Here is a 27910-nt window from a genome sequence, read left to right as displayed (position 1 = left end):
AAGTGTTGCTACAATTTTATCATAATTGAGGGGCATTAAATAAGGGTAACATGATTCAGTCTTCAAAAAAGGAGCCTCTGCTTTTAAGCCCTTTCTGAACTTTGATGCAAAGAACAGCATGAATTAATTTAAGACGCCATTTCTAACGCACGGGCTTTTCCCATGAAATTCTTCTTAAATGGCATCATGAAGTCTTCAAAATCCACCTCATAAGTAAAGCGCTCACGATGCAATTCCCGCTTTCTTATTAGACTGGCTGTTGTCGCTTCTGGGCTCCAAGTCTGGAAAACAAAGATAAATAGAATTGTAATAATTAAGTGCTAGTATGTTCTAATTTACTAATAATGCTTATGCAATTGTCTTAACATTTTTTATATAGTTTTTTTAAAAAATTAGAATCAATATCAGACAGACAAACTATTGGTTATTTAGTTGAATATCTGCTTTATCAGCTGGGAGATTAGTGATTTGAATCCTGGAATTCACCCTCATATAACATTACTTCCAGCCAATTAAGGGTGGAATTTTTTAAAACACCTAAGGAAGTTAGACGCCTAACTTTCATTGACTCCCAATGGGAACTGGAAACCTAATTCACTTATAAGCTTTGGAAAATCCTACCGTGTCCCTTAGACACTTTTAAAAATCTCATCCTAAAAATAGTCTGTATAGTTACAAAACCTCTTCCTCATTCAGTAAAATATTCGTGGGCATGGGAGGGCACATCCAGCATTGCTTCCTGCTTCCATACCTGGCATAACCAAATAGCTTTCCCAGCTGAAAGGCATCATAGTGACAGAGAGTTCCCCAATGTAATTTCCAAACGTCTTCAATAGCTGCCGGAAAGCATATGCCACACACACTTCACCATTGTCGCTTGACAATGAATATTTGATATAGACAGAAATGGGTGTCCAGCACTCCTGCTGAATAGCCAGTGATGGCATCAAAATCTGCAGCTTTGTGTGAAAGAGGAGGCCACAGACCTTTATTGCAAATGGAGCATTGTAAGTGAGGACAAATGTTTACAAACATGCTTTGAAAAAGGACTGGAGCCTGACGGTTCTGTCAGTTTGCATGTGCAACTCCCACAGATTTCACCTGCAACTGATGGGGTCCTGGTGTGCATATCACCTGTTAATTGTTACAGTAACACAGGGATTGCCGTTCTGGATCTGAACAGTGACCCATCTAGCCCAGTATCCTGTCACCAACAGTGGCCAGCACCAGCTACTTCAGAGGAAGGTGCAGTCATGGGATAACTTGCCCAAAGGGAAAGTTTCCCCCTAAGCCCCATCAGTTAGAAGTCAACTTATGCCTGAAGCATGAGGGTTTACAGCCTTTAAAAGTGTTACTTATTTTTAACATACATTTAATATAGTTACAGTTGTAACAATGGATCCACATTAAATGTCTAATCCCTTTTTGAATCCTGTTACGGTGTTGACCTCAGCGATATCATGTGGCAATGAGTTCCACGGGCTAATTATAATTTCTTTAATTTATGAAGGAGAGGAGAATGACTAGGAAAAAATCAGTTGTCTTCAGCAAGGTCTTTTCTTCAAAGATTATTGTTTATAACAGCAAAGTCAAATAAAATAATAACATAACTGACAAGTAAGGAAAAAGACTCCCTAGAATGGATTTAAGCCAGACAAATGACAGCCCTTTCTTCTAAAGGTACTCTCCCCTCTGTCTCCAAAGCAGCCATTCTTATATCCCTTCCCCTTAATAGCTGTAGAAGAGGTGAAGAAAGCTGATCTGGAGTTAACCCCGGTACTCTAGCATCATCCTTACACCCTTATACAACTTCATTGTCAACATTGGAAAGCATCTTTCTCAGAGAGAAACCACCTGAATTTTTACAAGGTTGTTGCTCTTTGATCAATTGATTTGTAATAAAAATACTGAAGGCTATTAATTTCTAGAGTCAGAACACAATGATTTCTCTTAAGCAGAGCAAGCAAAGTGACACTAGTTATGAAAGCCATGTTTCCAAATCATGCAAATAAAAGTTGTATATTTTTGAGATTTCTGAATATACTGGGCCAGATTCTCTGCTGGTGTTAATGGGTTCAGCTCCACTAAACTGACTTTGACTTCAATCAAGCTGTAGATATTTACACCAGCAGAGAATACAGGTCTATTGTCATATTCATTTCAGTGTCAAAATGCAGCAGTATGAGGCTCTGCTAATATACTTACTTTTCTGGGTGTGAATGTGATATCAACTTTCTTAGTAGCTCCACTGGTTATTAAAGAATTCAGATGAATAACATTGTCCTTAAGGGATTCTTTCTTTTCTTCAAAAATAGATTTTTCTACGATTGGTGGAGGTGGCTGCAAAAGTTTAAGCACAAGACAAATATGTCACCCTTTCAAACACTGTTCATACTAGTTGTTGTATGATATTTCTTTTACCAGACAGCCAGATCGATGTGTGTGTGTGTATCTATTCTAGAAAGGATTTTTATTATTGAACCATTTAAAAAAAGGTGTAACGATTTATATTGGAAATAAAAATGAGGGAAGCATTTTAAGAATCAGGCAGGTGGATGCAGTTCTTGGGAATTTACAGATGAATTTGCAAAATACATTTGCAAAATAATTGGTTGACAAGTTTAGAAAGCTTGATGCTTTTTCCATGTATCACAAGTATTAACTAGCAAGCCTGCAAAGAAAAAGCCCGTAGGACATCTACACCAGGGGGGTTAACTAGAGTTTAACTTCTAGTCTCAGTCACATTCTCCCTAGGCTGTCAAGGGCAGGATTGCTGTAAGGAAAGCACTTTTAGTCCCGGAGGGAATAATTACATTGCATCTCTAAATAACGTCCCCTGGGGCTGATTAAGAAGCAGCGCTGATAAACTCAGAAGAAAGTCATGACTGAAAATGCCTTAACTATGATGAAGTTGCTAACGTTGGTGTTAGAATGTGTATTGGGGGGAAGATCAGCGACTCAAGGCTCTGGCTGGGGTGCAGAGAACACACCAGGGAAAAGAACACTCAGAAGAGAGGCAGGGTTTGAAAAATATGACTCAAATAGCTCAACATCGGAAAAGGCGGAATATGTGATAACTGCAGACTCACTACTGGAAAAAAAAGTCAAGGGCCTTTATCCAAAGCCCACTGAACTCAATGGAAGTCTTCCTGTAGACTTCAAGGGCTTTGGGTCAGGTCTCCTTTTAACATATCACAATCATGATGACAGTAAAGATTATATGAGGGAAAAGGACATTTCTCTACCTTGTATTTAGAACCCACAATTCCTGGAATATCACACACCAGGCAGGACAGTGGGCTATCCTGCACTAAGATAATTACCCAATCCACAGTTTTAGCTGATGAATGAACGAGTACCACACGAGCTCAAAGCAGCAGGCGAGTGTCATTCAGAAACCACATGTTGCAAAGTACAGACTTTAAACGAAGTAAATACTCTTGGTGAGGGTCACGTGCTACAATAACACATTTTGATGCCCACAACTTGGATAGTGATTATGTTCCTTGCACGTTTTCAGTGGCCAAATCTATTGACACAGCCAAGGCCACGCAAGCACCACAGGGTTCTGGGTACTGACTGTGTGACTTAGCAGAAAGGAAGGCTGAAGTTGTGGGTAAAGGTCTGACTCTGATGCTCTGGGTTCTGTTCATGGCTCTGACACAGACTTCCTGTGTGACCTTTGGAAAGACACCTAACATACTTAGATTGAAAGCTCTTTGGGACAGGGACCGTCTTTTTGTTCGGTGTCTGTACAACACCTCGCATAATGGGGTCCTGGTCCATAATCGGGGCTACTAGGTTACACAGTAATACAAATAATAACAATAAACCCTGTGTCTGAGTTCTTCTATCTGCAATGCTCTCCACTCTCACGGTTCATGCTGCCAGGCTCTTGCTCCCTCTGAATTCTTTACCCTGCCCTTGAAGCAAACTGTCGCTATTCCTGTTCTAGTCTGAAGATTAGGCAGAATGCTTCCCACAGCTCCTGCTGGGCCAGAGGGGTTGCACTAAAGAGCTGCAGCTAAACACTGACAATTGAGCTCTTCTTCTGTAACATTCTCCAGATCTGTGACGTCCAGACTGCCCCTCAATCAATACGTCTGCTTGGTACAAACCTCCAGCACACACTCTCAGGGTATCATCCCTCTCACCACAGGTCAGCTCAGAAGCATGCAGACTTTTCGAAGAATTAAATTCCAACCCAGTCCAGCCTGCACCACCACCAAGATTGCATTTTGGAAAGTCTGATCTTTAATAACCTTATCTCATGCTGCATCTTCCAGGATAGTAAATAAGGGTATTGCAAAACTTTTTAAAAAATGGAGTCATGTTGGCAAAAAGTGACTTACATGACGCCAGTAGGTAGCGGGTGTGACAGCAGTACCTTACGGGGCACTGGTAACTGTGAGGAGAGTGCTGCTAAACAGGGGTTCAGGGACCAGAGAAACAGAAAAGCAAGCTCAAGTTACCGTGGAACTGAAATGCTCCTTATACCATTTGTCTGGGGGCAAGCCGCACGGGCTTTTGTTAATACGAAAATAGCACCTAGAGGCCTGTGTGATGGGCACTGTCCCTGCCCTCAAAGAGTTTACAGTCTAAATAGACAAGCCGTTTCTCGGAGGGGGAACTGCCCAAGGTCATACAAGGAAGCCTGAGTTAGGAGATCGGGGTTCAATCCCAGATACCCAATGCCTTAATCCTTTCTCACAGTCACCGGTGACAGTGCTAGCATGGTTTGCGTAAGTATTTTGTAGAGCATCTTTATAGCTTTAGTCTGGAAAATAAATGAAGAAAATGAGCATTTGAGTAACTGCTGGCAAATCAAATCGCCTCCTGGGCTGTATTTCATTACCCCAGGCTATCTATCATACCTCCTCTTTTGCAGTTTCAGCCTCCCCCCGCGTGGGCTTCGCGGCTGATTTAGGCTTGCCAGCTTTCTTCACTTTCTTCCCTTTATCTGCTTTGGTTTCTGGTGGTTTTGGCAAACGGTCCAGTTTTTCTTGAAGCAGGTCAATTAGTCTAAAGTCAGCGTACGCCTTTGCAATGTCCAAAGTATTTTGGCCTTTTAAAAAAGAAAAACAAAAAGCAAACAAAGTTGCTGATAAGAATCGCTGTCAGTAGCCATAAAAATAAACGGTGGCACTGATCACCATAATTGCATAATGACACTGCAATTCACTGAACTCAATGAGAGATCAAGCCTGCTAACCATGAAACACATGAGTTGTGCTCACTCATGCTAGCCGCCTTGCTGACATCAATGGGAATACTTGCAGGAAGGAGTACTAAAGGCACTATTTATGTGACTAAGGGTTTTCAGGATCAAGCCCCTAAACTGTGTATCACATGTATTATTTGGTTGGTCATTTTGCTTGTAATAGTTTTTGACATTTGTTGTTTATATTTGAACTCCCGTAGAAGCGAATTCAGCAAGATGCTGACTTTACTTGGAGGCACTCAACCCCTCTCAGGAAGCCGTCAGCATATTGCAGGCTTTAAAACAGGCTAGAGTAGATCTCCACCTCTTTTAAGGCCCCCAATGGAACACCATCATTTTAGAAGTTATTCCTCTGTGGCAAGACTCAGTGGAGCTGAGCACCTGCAGTTCCCAGTGAACTCAGTGGGAATTACAAGGCTCTGGCCTAGAATTGGATAGGGAATGGTTTTGGGGCCCCACAAAAATTTCTAGGATTTCAAAAAACAAAAAATCCAGTTTAACACTTGGGGGGCAGGGGACTGAAATCTTTAGAATTTGTTCCTTTTAAAAAAAAATCAGAGAGACTCCCCTCCCCACATCCAAGAACACCTTATAGTCTGGTAGGTAGGACCCTCCACCGGGATCTGAGAAAGACAGTGACTTCAACCCCCATCCCAAGTGAGCACCCTAACACCAACCTATTTGGGGGAGTGTGGGGGTTAAGAGGGGGAGCACACACCCTTTGACCAGATAGTGCCCCATGGACCTGAGAAACCTTCTCATGCAAGCTTCAGCGAAACCGACCCTTTCTTGCAAAAAGTTTCACTTTTGACAAAGCTATGTTTTTCAACAAGCTATGTTTCCCAAATCAGCTCTACTGAGGGCCCTCTGGATCAATCATTTTATCCCCTCATAGATGCTCCCATATCTTTTTAAAAAAACCAAAACTACAAGATTAAAATTGTCAGTAACAGAAATAAAAGTTTTCATTGTAAATGATGCCAGCTCCATCGATCACAGAACTCCCATATAATCATTGTTTTGGTTGAACAGCTGCTGTGCGTCTCAACCCAGGAATAAAGCCACACTAGTCAACAATTTTGACATTTCACATAATCATACCTTACAGAAAGTACTAAAATGTTTCACAATAGTTTAAAACCAAACAAACCCTAAATGTGCACTATAGCTCATGAAGGGAATGGTTTTAAGTTTGTTTAACCATTAGAAAGGGCTAGTATGAAAAGTTTTTCCCCACTACTTTTAAAACTGTTTGCCCACAGAGGTGTGATTAGAACAGAGCAGAAGATGCATATACAGAGTCAGATTTTCAAAAGGGCTCAGCTTCCAGTTGCAGACCTAAATAAGGGCCAGATTTCCAGATTGCTCAGCACCCGGCAGTTCGAATGCTCTTTTGAAAATCCAACTACTTATTTAGGCATCGGATGCTCGGCTATTTTGAAAATCTGGCCCACAGTGACATTTACACCTGGAGCATGTTTTTCCTCTTTTATTCAGAACAAACTTGTCCCCTTACTATTACTTAAACAGCATGAATTAAAGAGGCCTTTAAGACACCTTTGTGGTGTTGGCATTTTGGTCTGGTTGGCAGGCAATGCAGCCTCCAGCACAATCTAGAGTGGCCTCCAGGGCTGCTCTAACTACAACAGCCTGCAATCTGGAGTTGTCCAGAATCCCTTTCCAGGAATAAGCTGTGAAGTCTCCCTTCTTGCCCCAGCACATCTTCTATGCCAAGGCTTCTAAGGGGACCTGTGTAGAGCTACTGACCTTCACCAGAAGAATTGTCCTGTAGCCCTTTTCTGGATATTGCATGGTGACATAAGAGTGCATAGGGGCCGGAGTACAGGTGAAGAATTCCTTCCCTGGAGTTTGCCAGCTGATAGAGTGACCAGACAGCAAGTGTGAAAAATTGGGACGGGGGTGAGGGGGTAATAGGAGCCTATATACGTCCAAAAATCGGAACTGTCCCTATAAAATCGGGACATCTGGTCACCCTACCAGCTGATGTCAATGGGGACAAGACTACATCAATAAGTTGGATCTTCATACCAGCAGATGGCCAAAACACCCAGCCAATATATTTTTAATTTAATAAAGTTTATGTTACTGGGAGTATTTCTGATGCATGACAGCTATTGGACACCTTTGCAGACTGAAGTTAATGAGACTCTCCCACTACATCACGTGAAAACCAAGTAAACTAACAGAGCTGCACTAGATCCCTGTCTCTACTGCTGCTAGAAGGTAATAACTTCTGTATAAATCCAGATAATTTTTGTTGTCACTTTTGCTAACACAGAATAATATCTATCCAACTGCTAAACAGGAAGAAGCACATCAAACAAGTGCCACATACAGAATTAAAAGTAAAAATACAATGGCCATTACAGGTGGTCACAATTAAAACCTTTACAATTTTGCTTTACAGAACTAGCATTCCCTCATTATTGTACTCACTAATAATGATTTGCAAACCATGGAGCCACTACAGTCCTAGCAGAGTTGTTTTCAATTACACTCTGTTACACTGCAAAAAACTCTGTTAACCTAGAGTTAAGTTTGAATCTTCACATAAAGAATAAATCAAAACAAAAAGAACCCCAAAACTCCTGAGACTCACTTTTTTCAAAAAGCACAAAACGACACAAATCCTGAACAGAAAGAATCACAATGCCACGATATAAATCCATGGCATGCCCACACCTTGAATACTGCATGCAGTTCTGGTTACCTCATCTCCAAAAAAGGTACATTAGAATCAGAAAAGGTGCAGAGAAGGACAACGAAAATGATTAGGGGCATGGAACATTTTCCATAAAGGAGAGATTAAAAAAACTGGGACTGTTCAGTTTAGAAAAGAGATGACTAAGGGATATGATAGAGGTCTATAAAATCACAATTCGTCTGGAGAAAGTGAATAGGGAAGTTCTATTTACCCCTTCACGTAACATAAGAATGAAATTCAGCCAGTGACATTAATAGGCAGCAGGTTTAAAACAAATGCACGCACAAGACACAGTCAACTGATGGTACTCGTTGCCAGGAGATGTTGTGAAGGCCAAAAGTATAGTGGGGTTCAAAAAAGAATGAGAGAAGTTCATGGAGGATAGGCATGGCTATTAGACAAGATGGTCAGGGACCGAACCCCAAGCTCCTGCATCTGACATTGGCCATTATCAGAGATAGGATACTGGGCTAGATGGACAACTGGTCTGACCCAGTATTGCTGTTCTTAATGTTCTCAAAATGTGGGTTCCACATAGTAAAAACGAAAACCCTAAACACTGGGAAATAGGAACATGGCTGCTAAATTTGCTCAGACAACTTTGACTGTATCCCAGCACACCATGCTGACAACAACCAGAAATCTAGTACCGCCGGCTCCTCAAAGAACATACCACTTCATTTTATTTCTTTTACAATACGGTCCACTGTCTCAACAAAGCTTATGTGTAACTGAGAAAAACCCCAAACCCTCTACGGCCGTTTTAATCGAAAGTGACCACAAATAATGTGGGTATTTACCTTTTCTGTTTTCCATCTGGACTTTTGCACCACAATCAATTAAATATTGCACTGAGTCCAGTCTACAGCTCTCAATAGCTCTCATCAATGGGGTGGCATTGTTGATTGTAACTGCATCGATCACTGCTCCAGACTTCACAAGCAGTTCAGCAATGTCTTGTTGACCTGCATGGCAGGCATGGTGCAGAGGAGTCCACTTGAAATTGTCAGTTGCATTTACATCAGCCCTGTAAATAAATAAAACATAAGAACATATGAATGGCCATACTGAGTCAGACCAATGGTCCATCTAGCCCAGTGTCCTGTCTTCTGACAGTCACTGGTACCAGATACTTCAGAGCAGGGGTTCTCAAACTGGGGGTTAAGACCCCTCAGGGGGTCATGAGGTTATTACATGGGGGGTCACAAGATTTCAGCCTCCACCTCAAGCCTCACTTTGCCTCCAGCATTTATAAAGGTGTCAAATATATTTAAAAAGTGTTTTTTGCTTATAAGAGGGTTCGCACTCAGAGGCTTGCTATGTGAAAAGGGTCACCAGTACAAAAGTTTGATAACCACTGCTTCAGAGGGAATGAACAGACATGGGCAATTATCGAGTGATCCATCCCCTGTCATCTAATCCCAGATTCAAACCATTTCACCTCTAGGGACACCCAGAGCATGGGGTTACATCCCTGACCATCTTGATTAAAGGTCTAGAAAACATGACCTCTGAGGGAAGATTGAAAGAAACTGGGTTTGTTTAGTCTGGAAAAGAGAAGACCGAGAGGGGACATGATAACAGTTTTCAAGCACATAAAAGGTTGCTACAAAGAGGAGGGAGAAAAAGTGTTCTTCTTAACCTCTGAGAATAGGACAAGAAGCAATGGGCTTAAATTGCAGCAAGGGAGGTTTAGGTTGGACACTAGGAAAAGCATCCTAACTGTCAGGGTGGTTAAGCACTGGAATAAATTGCCTAGGAAGGTTGTGGAATCTCCATCATTGGAGATTTTTAAGAGCAGATTACACAAACACGTGTCAGGGATGGTCTAGATAATGCTTAGCCCTGTCATAAGCATAGGGGATTGGACTAGACGACCTCTCGAGCTCCCTTCCAGTCCTATGATTCCCATTTCGGAAGAGCTGTACGGTGCCGGCTCACATGACTGCGAGAATGCTTCCATAAGGAGGGGAACAATAGGGTTGTCAATGATTCATGTCACTAATCAAACATGTCGCTTTTATCGTGCTGCTACCTTTGGCTTCCATTTGGAACACTACTTCTCACCCTTATGGCTGTGTTTTACATTCTTTAACAGAAGATCAGCATTCTTAGATGCTTTTTACCAGAACAATTCAGGTTGATTGTCACTTTAAAATCTGCCCTGGGTTAAGGGACTGCATGGTGCTCTGCTGCTTCAGAAGCAATGATTCAGGGGAAAGGAATCTGCCACTGAGCTAGACTAAGAGTTTACTTTTCTCATGTGAATTGACTCAGCTGTGTTGGCTCATTATGGGGGGCAGAGCCCCAGCCTCTCCATGTCGCTCAGGGGCCTGCCTCCCTGTACACAGGAAGGGTCGTAGGAGCCCTACAAAGGCTGCTCTCTCCACAGCGTTCAGGATAGCGAGGAGGCACTTCACACCCCTGTACGGGCACACAGGGCAAGCTGTGATCTTGCCTCTGATGGAAGAGGAAGAGGAGACGAGATCGGCACTTGCAGTGGGGGTGGGATTCCCAGCTTGAGGAGACATCCTCGTGCTAGCTCTGATCAAGTGAGCACGCTGAAAAAACAGAATGTAGGCACGGCAGCAGGACTGGCAGGAGGGGCTGGCCCCCGAAGTACAAACCCAGCTGAGACCCTAGGTATGTACTTGGGACAGCGAGCCCCTCTCACCGCTTGCGCTGCCATGGTGACACCCTATTTTTAAGCACACTCACTAGCGCACGTCCCTGCAAGCTGGAAATCACACCCCCAGCTCCAAGTGTAGACGTACCTGGAGAGGTAGAACGGGCACTTGAGCTGTGGGTAGGAGAAGTAAGAAGTCTGTGAGGGGATGAGGGAGGGAAAGAGGGAGTATGGGTTAAATACAGATCTTACTTCCACTGAAGCCCAAGGTAAAATTTCCATTCAATTCCAAAAGGAGCTGGATCAGGGCCTAAAACGAAGCCGGTCTAAGGGCATGTCTTCACAACACAGTTAGCTCACGGGATCGTCCAAGGGTTACGCTTTCCTCAACTCCCATCCACTCACAAAAATGTCCTGGTCAAGTTAAATGGTGCTTTAAACCCTAGGATGCAGTGACTTACAGTAACTCATCACCCGATAATCCAACCACACTGTGTAACTGCAGTGTTGTTTTACAGTGTGGCTGTGCTCACTGGGGCTAGGTTAACTTGAGCTAACTGAAGCAGTGAAGACAAGGCCCAAGGGACAGGCCACAATAGATGTGGGGCAGAAACTCTGCCAGGTACTATCTCTAAAGTCCAGTTACATCATTTATTTCAGTTCCCCTCCCAGTTTAACATTTTCATCTGTTGAATATTCTTCCACAGCCCAAAGAATTACAGCCTACAGATTCCAAATAGGGATGACAGGGAAAGGAGACATGAAAAGGAAGCTCATCTTTAGATTTTTCTCAACCTTTTTTTTTTTAAGTCAGTGCACCTGATTTTATTTTGAACTAGTTACATCCTAAAAGGGATGTGACCAAGTAGTTTACTACCCAGATTTCACAGTACGTTATTGTAGGATCAAATAATACTCATGTTTGCTTTTAACACTAAACAGCCTCTCTCTGATTATAAATTGCCAGACCTCTGGCATAAATTAGCATAGCTCCACTGAAACTAGAGCATCTATGCTGATTTATACAAGCTGATGATCCAACACTGCATGCCTGGACAGCTTTAAGTTAGAAAATTACAGTATTTCTTTAATTATTCAGAGCTAGAAAGAACCAAGATTGGTATTAAAAACTTCACACTGCTGTAATCAGGGGGGAGGGAGGGAGTGTATTTTCAGTATTGTTTATCCAGTTTATCCTACACAGCAGTACAGCAATGATGGCATGACAGAAGTGAAATGTGCAACTTGAAAGAAAGCATAAGAGTTAGGCTAGCAGAAAGAATATCAATATTTTATTTTACTACAGAACAGAAATAATCCAAATTGCTGCAATATTGTTGACATAGCTGCTTCATAAAATGTGACCTGAATAGTGACTCTGATTATGCCTCTACACTTTCTACATCTCATATTCAGACTTTTCCCTCCTTCTTCCATATTCCCTTCTGGTTAATTTCATTTTTTTAATATTTCCCCATTCATATTTTTTGCATTTGATTTTTATTTTACTCACTCTTCATTTTTTTTTTTTTACTTTTTGGAAATGAAAATTTATATGCAAAGAACTGAATTAACAGAAATGCAGTGGTCTGAAGGACTGTCTTCAGTCCAACGCAATTAGATCCAGGGATGCAGACACCTGTGTGCAAGCTGAAGTTAATGAGGCCCTGCATGCATGCAGGGGTCCATCTGTGCAGGACTGGGACCCAGTTGATTGTGGGACACCTCCCTCAGGTGGAGCTCAGAACAGGAGGGTCTCCATCAGCCACTTCTCCTGGTTTCTCACTTCATCTATGTTCCTTCGCAGTTATCAAAGGGGGGAAAGATGCTCCCTCCTGTTTTCAAACAAGCCACAAGCTCCTCCCACAATCCTCTCCAAGGCTGCTGCCTCTCAGAAGCCCCACTGCGTGGGTTTACAAGGAGTAAAAAATTGCTCAACTGAAGCATCCATTAGAACATTAGTCCAGGAGCCAATACCGCATGCTTCACAGGAAGATGCAAGAAACCCCGCAGTTATAAGATGTTTCAGGATAAGTTTCTTCCTAAACGGCTCTGGCCAAAAGGTGACTTTATGCCCTGAAACACAAGGGTTTGCATTCCATCCACATGTCTTTTAAATTCTTTACTAATGTAGTCCTAGATGTTCTTGTAATCTATATAAATGTCTAATCTTTTTTTAAAATCCCACTGAAATCTTGCTCGCAGTGACATCTTGGCAATAAGTTCCACAGGATAATTGAGTGTTATTTGTTTACCAGGTTTAAATTTGCTGGCTTTCAGTGTCATTGGATAACACTTGATCTCGTGTAAGAAAGTGCGGGAGGGGAAGTGCTCAATCATCTCCATACCATTAATTATTTTATACATCACTATCATTTCCTATTCATCTTCTTTCTGGAGTCAATGAGCCACAAGCCTTCCAGTCTCTCTTCATATGCAATATTTTCCAGGCCTGCAATTATTCTCTCCATCTGTTCACTGAACCCCCTCTGCTTCTATTTTATCCTTTTAGGGACAAGCTGATCAGATCTGAACAGAGAATTCCAGGGAGGGCATAACGTTGATTTACACAGGACTTGTATGTTAGCACTGTCTCTTGCTGTATTTTTTTTTAATCAAACTGATTTATAATCCTGCTCCAGCAAAACCGTGCAAATAAACCACAGCACGCACTGCCGATTTCTGTTCAAACTGCACCATTTTCTAGAACCTTAGATGAACATACAGAACACTTTGTATTCCACTCGATATGGTTTGTTGAAAGACCATGTTATAAAACGGAGCCCAGTTAGATTCCCATAGCAATATTTTCACCACATATTGAAATTCTATCCTGCCGAAAGGTACAAAGCTGACATTTACTATGGCACTTTACCTCTGAATTTCCTGGTTTTGTCTGTTTAAAATCTCCAAATTAACAGTGCTTTACCATGTTACAAGGTCCAAATGTTAAACATAAGGGGCAAAATTTATCCTAGCTGTAACTCCATTGAACTCAATGGAGGTTTGATGACGTCAGTAAAGATTAACTGGCCCAATGAGCATAACCACTGGACCCCAAGAATGCACAGGCTTAAACGTGTACGTAACTTTAGAAATGTCCCATCAATGTTAATGGGAGTGCTGAAATGCATTAAGTTGCACGAGTTTAAGCCTCTTCAGGATTGGGGCTTGTAGGCAATATAGGTGTTACTGGAGCCCTACACACAGCTAACAGTAAGAACCAAAGGCTGTGAACCAGAGGAAGCCTGGCCTTGGCAAAATGTCAATGCACCAGGTATTAGCTAACACCAGGTAAGCAGATTCCAGGCCTGAGAGGATGGTACAGGAACACCCAGAGTTCTCATGTAACTGCATGAACACATTCCCAGGAGACGGTTCAGGGACAGACAGACCCCTCGTAAGATACTGAGGGAATGACAGGATAATGGATGAGGATGTTTTGTTAAATCTAGCAGGTGCAAGGTACAAGAAAATAATGAAAAGCATATGGAATGTAATATGGAACTTCTTTATATCGGTGTATAAAAGGAGAAGACATAGGAGGGGCACCTTTCTGTTGGCCTAGGGGACCGGATCCTAGTGTCCTGATTGAGCTGGTACCATTGTCGCAGGCATACATATAGTGGTGTACCTGTAGCTCCTATGGGGCACTGGAACTGTGCTTTGTCGACAACGAACCTGGCTGAGCGCTTCGGCACTGAACCGAGCCCATGGGCTTTATGAACAACATCAAGGTCTGCTGAATCAAGAAGCTGCTGGTGAAGCTGACAGATACAGGAGCACGTACCAACTTCAGCAAGGCTTCACTAACAACAGAGCCTAAGATTGTAAGTAACTTAGGGTGACCAGACGTCCCGATTTTATAGGGACAGTCCCGATTTTGGGGTCTTTGCTGTCTGGTCCCCCTAAAGTAACTGCTCACCCTTGGAAATGGGAATTGCTACATGTAGAGAGTAATGCTAATGTAAATGTCATTGTCTTTAAAATTAAAAAAAAAAGGTTTGTTTAAAAACCCATCACACTTGTGTGTAGCGATTTTTGCATATAACATAACATACTGCTCTTTTGTTCTCCTCTTTGAACAGACACCCTGTCATGCTCTGGTATAGCCCTACAGTCATTCAGATAAATGCCTAAGGGAACATCTTCCAAATTACTTTAATGAATCGTTAACTATCATTCAAAATAAAAACCCTACCTTTTATTATTAAGATTTCCCTAGTGTGTCTGCTGACTATAATCTGCTGCAGAACTTTTAAAGTGGTGAATATATTAGATAGTAGTGTCTGACTACAACCTGAAGCCTGATCTACTCAGCACACGTGTCAGTCCGCTGTGGCTGTAGAATAGAAGTAATGCTTTTATGCACCAGTTTCATTCACACCTTTGCCTCTAAAGGCAATGTCAATCAGGAGACCTAGGATGTATTCCCAATTCTGCTACAGACTGCTTGTGTGACCTTCGGCCAGTCACTTAGGCCAACATTTTCAAAAAGCATCCACTAATTTTGACTGCCTCCATTTTTGGAATGCCCAATTTGGGACACGCCAAGGCTGATGTTCAGAGGTGCTAAGCACCTGCAGATCCCATTGACTTCAACTGGATATGTTGGCACTTCTGAAAGACCAAAAGCTCAGATCCCCTAAATTAGCAAACACTCTGAAAATGTTTCAGAGTAGCAGCCATGTTAGCCTGCATCCGTAAAAAGATCAGGAGTACTTGTGGCACCTTAGAGACTAACAAATTTATTTGAGCATAAGCTTGGCTTTAGCCAACTTTGAAGATCACCTTTAAGTGCTTCTGTTTCAAAAACAAGGATCATAATAACAATACCCTACCTCATGGGCGTTATGAAGCTAAATTCATTACTGCTTGCAATGCTTTGATTGTCCAGTAATAAACACTATGCAAATTCTTAAAAATAAAGTTAAATATCTCCACTTTTTTTTCTTTTGTGTCTAAGTGACTATCAAATATATACACTGTGCAAAAACAAAAACAACCCTCCTCACAAAAACTTACCCCTTCTCTAGAAGATATTTCACAGCATCCATGTTTCCACTTCCACATGCAGCCATCAAAGGAGTTTTATAATATACATCTCTAATGTCCACTGGGACCCCCTCTTCAAATGCTTTTTTCAGTGACACAATGTCTCCTGCTTTAGTAAGATAGTTGATCTTGGTGTAAGTCTTCTCCGGCTCATCAATGTACCACGCAGAGTCATCCTGCAAAGGATGTTCAGGGGGGTGATCCCGATGAAAGCGGTTACCATCGGTCACATTCTGATAGGTCTCAATCATGTACATAGAGGTCCCGCCATCTATTCGGCGTGGGCACAAGCTCTCTGGTATGACGCAGATGGGCATGGGGATGGAGAACTTGCCTTTCTTGCCTTTTCCTTTTTTCCCTTTCTTCTTTTTGGGTCCAAAAGACGAAATGAGATAGGCTTTTTGCAAGTATTTGGAACCTTTAAAGAACTCTTCAATGTTAATCCCCCCAGCACGAGACTTATCATGTGCCTGGGCAACGGTTTGTATTAGTTCAGGATCCACAAACTCACACTTCTCCTGAATAATTGATGCAAAGTCATCTTTGCTTATTGTTCCATCCCCTCTGTCCACCACCTCAAATGCCTCACGAAGGGCTGTCTGGTGTTCTAAGGACCAATCGTGCAACCTCATTGCCCAGCGAGGATTGTCTTCTTTCGGTCCAGGTTTGGAGATTTTAGCATGAAGTCGTTCAATTTTGCGCAGTTCCTTTGATGCTGCTTTAAAACCACCTTCTTTGGCAGTCATTCTTGGGGTCTTTGTTAGTAGGTTCTTCCATTTTGGATCACAACCTAAACATACAGAAATCGTTTTACTGCAAAAACAAGATGGCGTATAAAACTAGCTGAGTCTTAATTCAGATTTGCCGCAAACTGCTGCAGATAATTATTAACATGGGTCTATAATTTTATACGGTCTGGGATCTAGACAGAACTATTAAATGCACTTTTTAACTAGGGAGTGGGATAATTATTAAATACAAATACTACGCTGAAAATGTTAAAGATTTTACTTAAACCAATAAAAGAAGCCATGAAGAGCAGAGCTAAGGTTGAAATACTATTTTTAACTCACGATTCTGTACCCAAGAATTGCAGTTTGGCTATGTGTGGTGCCATCACTTAAAATGTTTGGACCTCATGAACAGAGCATGAACAGATTTTGCAGGTTCACGTGGAAACAGTGTTAAATTCCAGGTGTGTCACTGAATTTGATTTTAGTCAGTATGACCACAGCTTCTCTGAGGCCAGATCCAATGCACATGGAGATTAAGGGGAGTCATTCCGTTAATTTCAATGGCTCTGGATCAATCCCTTTAACTGATACAATGATTATTTTCCTATGAAATGTAAAAGTTTCAAAAGCAGCTGTGGGCACTCACTTCTGAAAGAATTAAATCCATCCCAATGCTAATGGAATATCGTTCCCACCTGTGTATGCCTAAATACTTAGCCCAGCATAGTTTTAAATGACTCAAATCTATTGAGCATCCACTGCCTCCTTTGAGAATTATTCTACAGGCTCACAGCCACACAGCTAGGAACATTTTCCTGACAATCTATATTTGTCAGTGGATTAAATGCTCATTACAAGTGCAACTGTGACAGTTCTGGAAAGTCAAATCCTCCATTTATAGAGAAGTGAAATCCTGTATTTAGCACAGAAGACAAGCAAAGATTTGTATAATCTATGTAAATACACGTTGTTTGTTTACCTCTTTGCCCTATAAATTTGCAGCAATCCGCAAACCCCCCAGCAGCAGCGTAATGAAGTGGCGTGTTCCCATTCATAGCAATGAGCCCCACATCTCCATTATAAGCTGAAATAATTCTTAGGATCTAGAAAAGCAAAGTCAATGCCATTAAAAACCCTGCACTAAAATGACTGGGATTTGTTTTTGTTTTTTTTAAACTTTAATAATTAAAATTAGGGCTGTCAATTAATCACAGTTAGAGTGACCAGATGTCCTGACTTTATAGGGACAGTCCCGATATTTGAGGCTTTTTCTTATATAGAGGACTATTACCCTCCCCCACACCCCGTCCCAATTTTTCACACTTGCTATCTAGTCACCCTAATCACAGTTAACTCAAGCAATTAACTCAAAACAGATTAACTCGATTAAACAATTAATTGTGATTAATCATAGTTTTAATCGCACTGTTACACAATAATAGAATACCAATTTATTATATTATTTTGTTTCTCCACATTTTCAAATATATTTATTTCAATTACAATGCAGAATACGAAGTGTACAGTGCTCACTTTATATTATTTTTTATTACAAATATTTGAACTGTAAAAAAAATAAAAATACTATTTTTCAATTCACCTCATACAGGTACAGTAGTGCAATCTCTTTATCATGAAAGTGCAACTTACAAATGTAGATTTTTGTTACATAATTCCATTCAAAAACAAAACAATCTAAAACTTTAGAGCAGGGGTAGGCAACCTATGGCACGGGTGCTGAAGGTGGCACGTGAGCTGATTTTCAGTGGCACTCGCACTGCCCGGGTCCTCGCCACCGGTCTGGGGGACTCTGCATTTTAATTTAATTTTAAATTAAGCTTCTTAAACATTTTAAAAACCTTATTTACTTTACATACAATAGTTTAGTTGTATATTATAGTCTTACAGAAGGAGACCTTCTAAAAACGTTAACATGTATTACTGGCACGCGAAACCTTAAATTAGAGGGAATAAATGAAGACTCGGCACACCACTTCTGAAAGGTTGCTGACCCCTGCTTTAGAGCCTACAAGTCCACTCAGTCCTACTTCTTGTTCAGCCAATCACTGAAACAAACAAGTGTGTTTACATTTACGGGAGACAATGCTGCCTGCTTCTTATTTACAACATCACCTGAAAGTGAAAACAGGTGTTCGCATGGCACTGTTGCAGCCAGCGTTGCAAGGTATTTATGTACCAGATATGCTAAACATTAGTATGCCCCTTCATGCTTCGACTTGTATACTGCACTATTTTTTGTTTCTCTTTTTTACAGTGCAAATATGTGTAATAAAAAGAATAATATAAAGTGAGCACTTCACACTTTGTAGTCTGTGTTGTAACTGAAATCAATATATTTGAATATGTAGAAACACATCCAAAAATATTTATAATACATTTAAATTGATATTCTATCATTGTTTAACAGTGCGATTAAAACAGCGATTAATCACAATTAATTGTTGTAATCGTTTGACAGCCCTAACTGAAATACTGTGTAATCCATGCCCACATTGCGCAGCTCTCTGTCCCTCTCCACTGATTAGTCTACATCGAAAAGTTTATGAGGTTGCTATAGTTATGTGATTCCTTAGCCAGGCAGTTGGAGCTTGTGCTTTTAAATCCAGAGAGCCCACGTTCAATCCCTATTACCACCAACCCATTCAAGGCTGTTGTGTTTTAAGAGGCAATTACCTGTGACAGATAGAACAATACTGCTACAGTAAGTGACCCTAGATCCAAACAACATGGTACTAATGGGGTGGGCATTGCCTTCAGGCTTCTCTATAGCAGAAATGTGGAGATCTTTGGGGTAGGAATGGGGGGGTAGTTGCTGCAGATCAGTTCCCCCACCTCTGTTGAAATTACAGAGGTCAAATCCACAGCTGTCCTGAACATGCCTTAGGGACAACAGGGAAGAAAAGAAGCCGCTCCCCCTCACTGGGCATCTACAAGCAACACCTCCTTCGTGAGAGACAGCCACGACCCACGGCCTTGTGAGACCCCTCTGCCCTGGTGGGCCCACCCGCAACAGATATAAGTAGGAACATGCATTTATAGGTACCTCACAGGAAATTGTTGCCGATTTATAAGAGAAATACCATAATTTCTAAATTCCCTTCGATGGTTTAATAGAAGCCATTCATGAATACTGATTTCTCTGCTTAATCAGCAAAGCTGCTTGGCTTGGGGGGAAAAAAACAGGCTGAGTAGCTTTGAAGTTAAGTTTCAGTACTATCAACAAAGATACCTCAAAAAAGCCTCCTTTGGCGGCAAAATGTGCAGCATTGTGTCTTTCATTGTCAAATATGTTAACATCTCCTCCTCTTTCAAGTATGCCACGCACCACCTCTATTACACCTTCTCTTGCTGCTTCCATTAAGGCAGTGCGACCAGTAGCCTGCAAATTAAACAGCTTTTTACGTTTGTTTTTGTGTTAGACAGCCCAAGCCAGTGTCACAAGGGGACAGAAGAACTGAAGGCCTCCTTTATGCATCATAAAGAAGCAAAGAAGAGTGGGTGCAAGCCCAATAATTTCAAAAGTCTTCTGCAGGTCACCTTTAAAAACCTAATCCTACAGTCTTTAAAACATGTGAGCCGTCCCACTGTCTTCTCTTGAGTAAAAGCTATAGGATCAAGCCACATAAGCCGAACCCTATAAGTAACTACACAAGTAGTTTTACTCAAATGAGTAGTCCCTGTGAAGTCACTGTGCCTACTCACTTGAGGAAAATTACACAGAGGCATGTTTGTGGGATCAGCCCCTAGATATTCAGAAAAGCTCAGCTCAGCCATTCAGTGACGTGCTCCTCACCCAGCAACTGACATTGTTCTCTTACACGCAAAGGGCTTGTTGGATCTTGCTTAGGAGTTCCACAGCTGTGGATACAGACTTAAAACAGAGTACCATTGTTCTTCCATGTCACAGATGACCTAGAGAGGGACACGGGACCATAGGCTCCTTTGGCCAATTGGTTTTCAACCAGGGGTACGCAAAGGTCTTCCAGGGGGTACATCAACTCATCTAGATATGTGCTTAGTTTTACAACAGGCTACATAAAAGCACTAGTGAACTCAGTACAAACTACAATTTCATACAAGGACTTGTTTATACTGCTCTATAGACTGAAATGGAAGCACAATATTTATATTCCAATTGATTTGTTTTATAATTATATGGTAAAAAGGAGAAAGTCAGCAATTTTTCAGTAATAGTGAGCTATGCCATTTGTATTTTTATGTCTGATTTTGTAAGCAAGCACTTTTTAAGTGAGGTGGAACTTGGGGATACGCAAGACAAATCCAACTCCTGGAAGGGCGACAGTAATCTGGAAAGGTTGAGAGCAACTGTTCTAGCCAATACCAAGAACTTTTTGCAAAATGTGCCTGAAAACCACTTGAGCTAGATGTGTCCATGTGGTAAGATGGACGTGCAAGGGAAGACTGATTCAGTGCACCAGTTCTGTCAAGGAGGAGGTGGGTTATTAGAAGATGGCAGGGTTTGGGGAATTCCACCAGTATTCTCATATTCCCAAGCAAAACTAGCATATGCTAGTACAAACATCACATTTATGCATGACATTTGTACACATTTTGTTACAACAGAATACACACTCTTAGGAACGTCTGGCTTTAGGTGACCCAGAGACCTTTCCTTATGCATAACACATCTTAGATAGTCAGTGGCACACGCTCTGCCCCTTACTTGCTACTGCAGACCCGCATGTTGGAGTGTGGCTTTATGCTGGAATTCCAGTAAGATAACCACAGGATAGGGCTGTACATGATGGGTTTATTGATGCCTGGGGCTAGGCACCAATCCAAGTGTGTATTGCAGAATTACTTGGATCTCTACCTTTCTACATAGCTGCCTGCACGTTTTGTCTCTTTCAAATGTGTTTATGTGAAAGGGGAATATAGTCTAGAATTATTAAGACATTATGCTGTTGTTCTTTACACCCCAGAGGCAGGCACATTTCAGTGGAGTCATATATATATGTGTGTATTTGTGAAGCACTCTAATATAAGTGTTCTCCAGTCAGGTAAAGTATCATTAGCTGGCCAGAGGTGGAGGAAATAAAATCTCCTTCCCCTTGGCATCACCCTGGACATGCAAGCCAGGCAGTGCGACTCTCTTCCTTTGAAAATTATTCTGTACAAGCTAGGACCAAACGGTGAGTCACAGTGAATAGGAAACTATTTGTCCTAGGGAGTGGTGAAGATACTGACTGAGCAGAAAATAATTCCCTACGGCTAAGCTCCGGTATTAAAATGTTCCTCATTGCCTATCACTGTTAGGAGGAGGTGCCAGGGATTCTTTTATCTTATTAAAAAAATGGTTAAATTTTGCACTGCTTTTTGACCCAATAAAAACAAGCAGATTAACTCAATAGTTAATAAGTAAAGAAATTTGGTTGTTCATCCGTTATTCTGGTCTATTTCAAAGGGTATATTTGGAAGTAGCTGCTGTATTGCTGGTGATGAGGATTTTCAGGGACCCTGCATGCCTTGCCCCGAACTGTGTCCAGCTGGTCCCAAGCTAAGCTAGCAATAGTAGGCCATATAGTTAGGCCAGCTTGACCTTAAGGCATAGGAAAAAAAATTGTAAGAGCTTGCTTGTGTGGCACGATCAGGAGCCTGCATGGCTTAATCAAAAGGCCAACAGGAGAAAAAAGGGAACCCACGCCTACTGGTAATTGGGTAACCTGATCTAGGATAACAGCATTTTGGCAGAAGAGTCTTGTACAATGAAAACCGCAAGTAGGTGGGCATTCAGTTAGAAAAGTGCTTATTGTACAACTCTATTGGAAAATAATTGCATTAGGTAATTTAGTACTCAATAAGATAATGCAAGAGAAGGTAACGCAAGAAGGAGGACGTGGCGAAAGCAGGAGCCTCTAGGACAATAACAGGAAAACCCCTAGATGGTGAAGGGTCCGAGTCACGGCCCCAGAGGGGCTCTGATTGGCTTGCTGATAAGAATTATACCAAATAAGGCTCATAAAATTTGTAATGTATGATTACGCGTTGCGGTTTTTACCTTTATAAGCTTAAAGCTATGTGATTTATGTAAGGCGGCTGACCCCCTTGTATGGGGACACGCCGACCTTCCCTTTATGCAGAATTGTAATAAAGGTGCCTCAGTGTGTCTGGCCCAAAATCATCGGTGTGGTCAATTTTTCCACGACACTGGCAAGTGGCTGGAGTGATTATGCTTGTGCAAATTCCAGGCCGGCTGAATGTGTCTTGTGGGGCTCAGGGAGTTTATTGTGGAGAAGTGCTATTAAGATTTTTGGTGGGGGGAGGGAAGAGAGGCATAGCAAGCAGGTCCCTGTTCCAGCTTCAATCCACCAGCTGATACCAAGGGAGAGCAGGGCAATATCCCTAAGCCATTCTCTATGGAGTGTCTTGCACCATTTGTGGTACTAACACTCTCCTTTCTTTGCACACTGGAGCTCATATCACCCACAGTCAGTAAAGCCATTCCAATTGGAGGCCCCCACACTTTAATTAAGAGGGGCAGCTGGAAGAGCACTCTCTGTGAATGGCTTGGAACTCATTCCTCTCTTGGGCTGAAATAGCCTGAGTCTCTTGACCTTTCATGCATGGTCATCTTGGGAGACAAAAACGCGGTGAGGGATGGTGTTTGTGGGCACATGAGGAATGTCTGGACTTTAACTAGAGGGATGAGGATAAGCTCCTGGATTTGTGGTTACCTGAAACATATGGAACGTTGAATGTGCCTTGAGCACTGGTCTGGATTTTTTAAAATGTCTCATTGTACTGGATAAACAAATAAATGACCTGGATTATGGCTGCCCCTTGCAAAGCTGTGCAGGTGGAAAGGAGGGTAAAGGATACGGTTTCTTGTAACATCTCACTGCCTTGGTTCTCATGCAGGGCCGGCCACACTATGCTTCTAATTTTATTGAATATAATTTCAACATTTAAAACAATAGGCCAGATCCCTCGGCCAGTGTAATGGACACAGCTTCACTGAAGTCAACGGGTGATAGCACTTCACACCATTTGAGGAGATGACCTGGTTGTTTTTATGCATATAAATAACTGGATCACAACCTACCAAAATCCAAAACAGGAGATAAATGATCCAGGTGTGGGACCTCAGTAAAATAAAACAAGAATGATGGAGGTGCTATCAGTGGCAGTAATCTGTGCATTGCCCAGAAGTTAACGACCTGATGTGTCTCATTATTATTTCAATTTAAAGATTTATGGTCATATATTATAGTGGTCTTACAACTGCATTACAAGAGTATGTATACATATTTAATTATAGGAACATTCCTACTAGGTTTATCGCATTGGGGTCTGCTCCTCTTTCCAAAAATTTCAGACATATTTCTTTAATCTCGTGTGCTTGTTCACAGGCTTGTAGGAATACTGGCTTCCCATCGATAGTGCAGTTGTTAACATCTGCGCCGTATTCTAAAGCAATCTGAACGCAGCGGAAGTGCCTTTTCGTAGGTAAAATACAGTAAAACAAAACACCTGGAACAAAAAACAAAATGGCTGTTAAGCAACAAACACGAATTTGGATATAACGCGGTAAAGCAGCGCTCCGGGGGGCGGGGCTGCGCACTCTGGTGGATCAAAGCAAGTTCGATATAACACAGTTTCACCTATAATGCGGTAAGATTTTTTGGCTCCCAAGGACAGCATTATATCGGGGTAGAAGGTGTAACAGGAAAGGCCCTGATTCAGGAATCTGATCTGCACAGACAGACCCCTTGAACCAGTATAGAGACCCATTCATTTCTCAGGCATAAGGGTCTGTTCATTTGAATCAGATTACAGGATGAGGACTTAAGAAATGAACACATGAAATGATATTTGGGATTTCAACGGGACCACTTGTGGAGTAAAGCAATATTCAATGAGAGTGAGGGTATCAGAATCTGACCCTTAAGAGTTAGGCACATATAAAACTAACAATTGGAGAAGCTACAACCTAAATGCCTGATCCAGTAAAAATGTCTTCACTTTCAACACCACAAAAGCTCTTAAGAAAAATGGCTTTGTTGGGTTGGATGTGTAGTGAACACCCACCCTGGGTTGAATCTCAGGATGTTCAAGCCACAGACCTTTGCTACATGAGCCAAAGAACGGTCCTGCAGCAGAAGACTTTTACCCACTATGCTGACCAGCCACTAGAGGGGGACATAACAAACATAGCTGGCACATGATATGTGGTGAGAAAGCAGGATTGCAATTTGTGTTGATTCTGGCTCCAAAGATACTTTTTCTGTCTAATATGATTAAGCAGGACTCTTTTTACCTTTTCCGTCATTATCAACTATGGTCATGTCTGCCTCAGCCTTCACTAGTTTATCCAAGGCTAAGTCATGGCCTAGCTCGGCTGCTTTCATTGCAGGAGTGCGTCCCATTCGATCTTGAACATCTGGATGAGCTCCTTGCTCCAGCAAGAAGTTGCACATGTCTATGTCATTTGCGATGCATGCCAAATGAAGGGCACTGTCTCCATCGACAGGCTCTGTGAAATTAATGAGTTCTGGGAATCCAAGTTTGGTCAGCTTTTCTATCTGCCTCTTGTCCTTCTGGCGAACACATTGGAGAACTTTGTAGATCTGCAAATTTTCAAGTCTTTTGTCCGTCAAAGACATCCTTGATCAACTGAAACTAGTCTTCTTCAAAGGGAATGCTTTCTGGGCAAAAAAAAAACAACACAAAAAAAACAGGTATGAAGTTATTCTCCTAACATCATTACTGAGCATGTGCAAATTGATTATTTAGAGGATTATAATTTGGCCAATTTTAGCAGATTTTCACAACAGCCGCAGAAGGCACACCCCTGACACAAGCACAACCTCCCTGACAAATTTCAAATCCCTGCTCCAAAGCATGGAGGAGTTGGAATTTCTTGTGAAAATGGTTGTACAATTTTTTTTTTTTTAAATTGGGGAAAAAACCAACATTTTCCCCTAAACTCACTCGTGGAAATAACTGAACCATTTTTGCTGAAACTTTTCTAAATAATTCAGTTTCAGACAAACACTCAGCATGGAAAATTCCAGCCCAAGCCGTTACAGTTTGTCAAAGTTATAAACAACTGAAAACAGGATACTAAAATGGGAAGTGTCAGGGAACGTTAAAACACAGGTGATGTTACCAACACCAACTCTAATTCTGTGCAATTTGCAACTACACTGGTATTGATTTTTTTTTTAAATATTGTTCAGCATCTTGCTAGTCTGTGTTGTTAAGCAAATATTAGGAACTGAACTCATTACATAGTTTTAATCAGTTTTACCTGTGACGTATTATTCTTTGTTGGGAGGAAGGACTGATGGCATCGCCTTGAGCCAGGTACACTCTGGCAAACATCTCACATAGCTATGCCAATAAACCTAAATCCAAACCTGTAACACTTCTCTCTCTCTTGAAAAACAATGAGGGAGACACTAGCTAATTGTGCCAGATTCCATCGTGGTTTTGTGATGGACTAGGTTGAGAATCAAAAAACATTTTAATTTCAGTTTAATTATTTTTCCAGTGCACCAATTAGTAGGAAGATCCTTTTAAGCAGATTCTTGTTTCGGCCTGGAACTTGCCAAACTAGCTAGATGCACAAGGGGAAGCTTTTCAAGGGCATGCAAGTGTGAGTAGATGATGTCCAACTCCCATTCACTGACTTTCCATGGAAGGTGGGGGCCTATTTGTCCCTTGTGCCCTTGAAAATCTCCCCCACTGTGTTTCTCAAAGGCCATTATCAACTGTAAAAATATCACACCGCTGCCTGATTCCCCCCCCCCTTATTGTTATCAGTAACACCTAAGGCACAAACCTGCAAACACCTACATACGCACTTTGTTTTACTCACAAACATAGTCTCAAGGATTACAATAAGTCTTTGCTAGAGCAAGGCTTTAAGAGTTTAGAAAAGGGAAATGTTTTTTCCTCTTTAGTGTGTGCATGTGTCAGCACTTTGTGTATATTGTTGGCTCCTTGCCCATTGTTTGTGTGAGACACACACCCAGCAACAACAACAAAAAGAAACACACACAAACAAAAAAAGAACCCTGGAAAATGTAAAACCACAAAAACTGGCAGAGAAATTCAAGGACAGGTACAGTCACTGAAACTACTTTGTCAACTTGAAATTTAGCTTTTAAAAAAGGAGTAAATGTCACAAATCAGTAAACGTTATCAGAGACTTTGTATTTTAAAAAAAATAGGCATTTTAAAATTTCTAATTAGTTTACAGACTGACAGTGTATCTAAGCATGAGCCTTATATTATGACATAAAAGAACTTAATATAGTAACAATACCTCGTGTGTTTATTCCCTTACACAAATAAAGACTACATTTGACTGATGTTTACTGGGAGATGAGCAACAAAGTCTGATGAAAATGTATCCCAGTACAGCAAATAATTACAAGGCTACAGGTACGGCTCAGCTAGATATCCCCTTCCCTTCTAAGCCTTTTATTTTTAACTTGTATGTCACTTCTCAAAAAATGCTCTGTTTAAACAGAGATATACTGTATAGCGTAGAAGCAAATGGACACTGTGGGGACTTCACACCTGACTCATGCACCCATCTAGAAAATTAAAAGTCAGCTCCAGTGTCTGTTTTTAATTTGTAATTGCTAAATCTCCCGTTCCTATTCTGAGCTCCTCATGGGTCGACCTCCATGGAAGGTAGCAGGGTTCCACACTGGCGCACGTATCTGCCTGTGCAGATCCATTGCAGGACTGGGGTGTAAGGGCCAATCCTGAGTGCCACCTGGGAGACCTGGGGCTAAGCACACCTTGCAGTTAAGGAGTAGGGGCTTAATGTATCTATTCTTCTGCAACATCGATTAAGATTAATGAGAAATACATTCACACAGTGATGGGCTAACATACATTTCCAACTGACATGCTCCTCCCTAACTCTAATGAGGGATACTTGGAGAACAAACCAGAATCGGCAAAGGATGGGCCAGCCCCGCGGCTTCCCTCCTGCCCAGGCCAGGGTTAAGTGGAGTGCGTGTGTCAGTATTTGCAGGAGTGCAGGCATTAGGGGCAGCCACGCTGCATTTCTACTGCACGTCTCCTCCTAAAAAAGAACTTGGCAAACGTTCCCCACAGCGAGCCCCACTGCTAAAATGCAGCCACCTCTGGGGGCGGGCCGCAGCACTGGCGCTGCACCCCCAGCACCGCACGAGGGCTCAGGCCCTGCAGAACACGTTACCCCACTGAAACACCCCGGGCGGGGGCGGGGGGGGGGTCCTGCCCCGCATGCACTGCGGGAGGCCCCTGCGCGTGCTCCCTTGGGACCCAGCACGAGCCCAGGACTCACCTCCCGCGGGGGAGCAGCCGGGCGGGCGGCATGGCTCAGGCACGCGCGCGCGCGCGCTGGAGGGGCTGCGGCGCGCCCCGGGACAGGCAGCGCGCGGGAGGCTGTTAGCCCGCAGCTCCCATGGCAACCGGCAGCCCCGCCCGCACGTGCGTCATAATGCCAGCCTGCCCCGTCCCCGCCTGGCCCGGGCGCTGCTGCTGCTGCGGGGCGGGCTGAGTCC

At 42.2% G+C, this 27910-nt stretch overlaps 1 protein-coding gene across 3 annotated transcripts; it reads right to left on the bottom strand.

Moving 5' to 3' along the window:
- On the bottom strand, positions 1 to 27829 carry ANKEF1 (ankyrin repeat and EF-hand domain containing 1). 3 transcript variants are annotated; one of them, XM_039528265.1, is made up of 10 exons: positions 27691 to 27829; positions 24661 to 25048; positions 23674 to 23873; positions 19612 to 19761; positions 17341 to 17464; positions 15598 to 16417; positions 8747 to 8973; positions 4875 to 5065; positions 2206 to 2340; positions 1 to 281 (listed from the first exon to the last, which is right to left on the bottom strand). In XM_039528265.1, the coding sequence occupies exons 2-10, from the start codon at positions 25004 to 25006 to the stop codon at positions 129 to 131; spliced, it is 2346 nt and encodes a 781-aa protein (XP_039384199.1). In that variant the 5' UTR covers positions 25007 to 25048; positions 27691 to 27829; the 3' UTR covers positions 1 to 128. The 3 variants fall into 3 exon arrangements, with proteins under 3 accessions (XP_039384199.1, XP_039384200.1, XP_039384201.1); XM_039528266.1 differs by lacking the exon at positions 27691 to 27829 and adding an exon at positions 25654 to 25672; XM_039528267.1 differs by lacking the exon at positions 19612 to 19761.
- Between the last annotated feature and the right edge of the window lie 81 nt (positions 27830 to 27910).

The sequence above is a fragment of the Mauremys reevesii genome, linkage group 3 (genome assembly GCF_016161935.1).
Source record: "Mauremys reevesii isolate NIE-2019 linkage group 3, ASM1616193v1, whole genome shotgun sequence".
Classification (NCBI taxonomy): Eukaryota; Metazoa; Chordata; order Testudines; family Geoemydidae; genus Mauremys; species Mauremys reevesii.
This window is presented reverse-complemented; position numbering and strand designations above follow the sequence as displayed.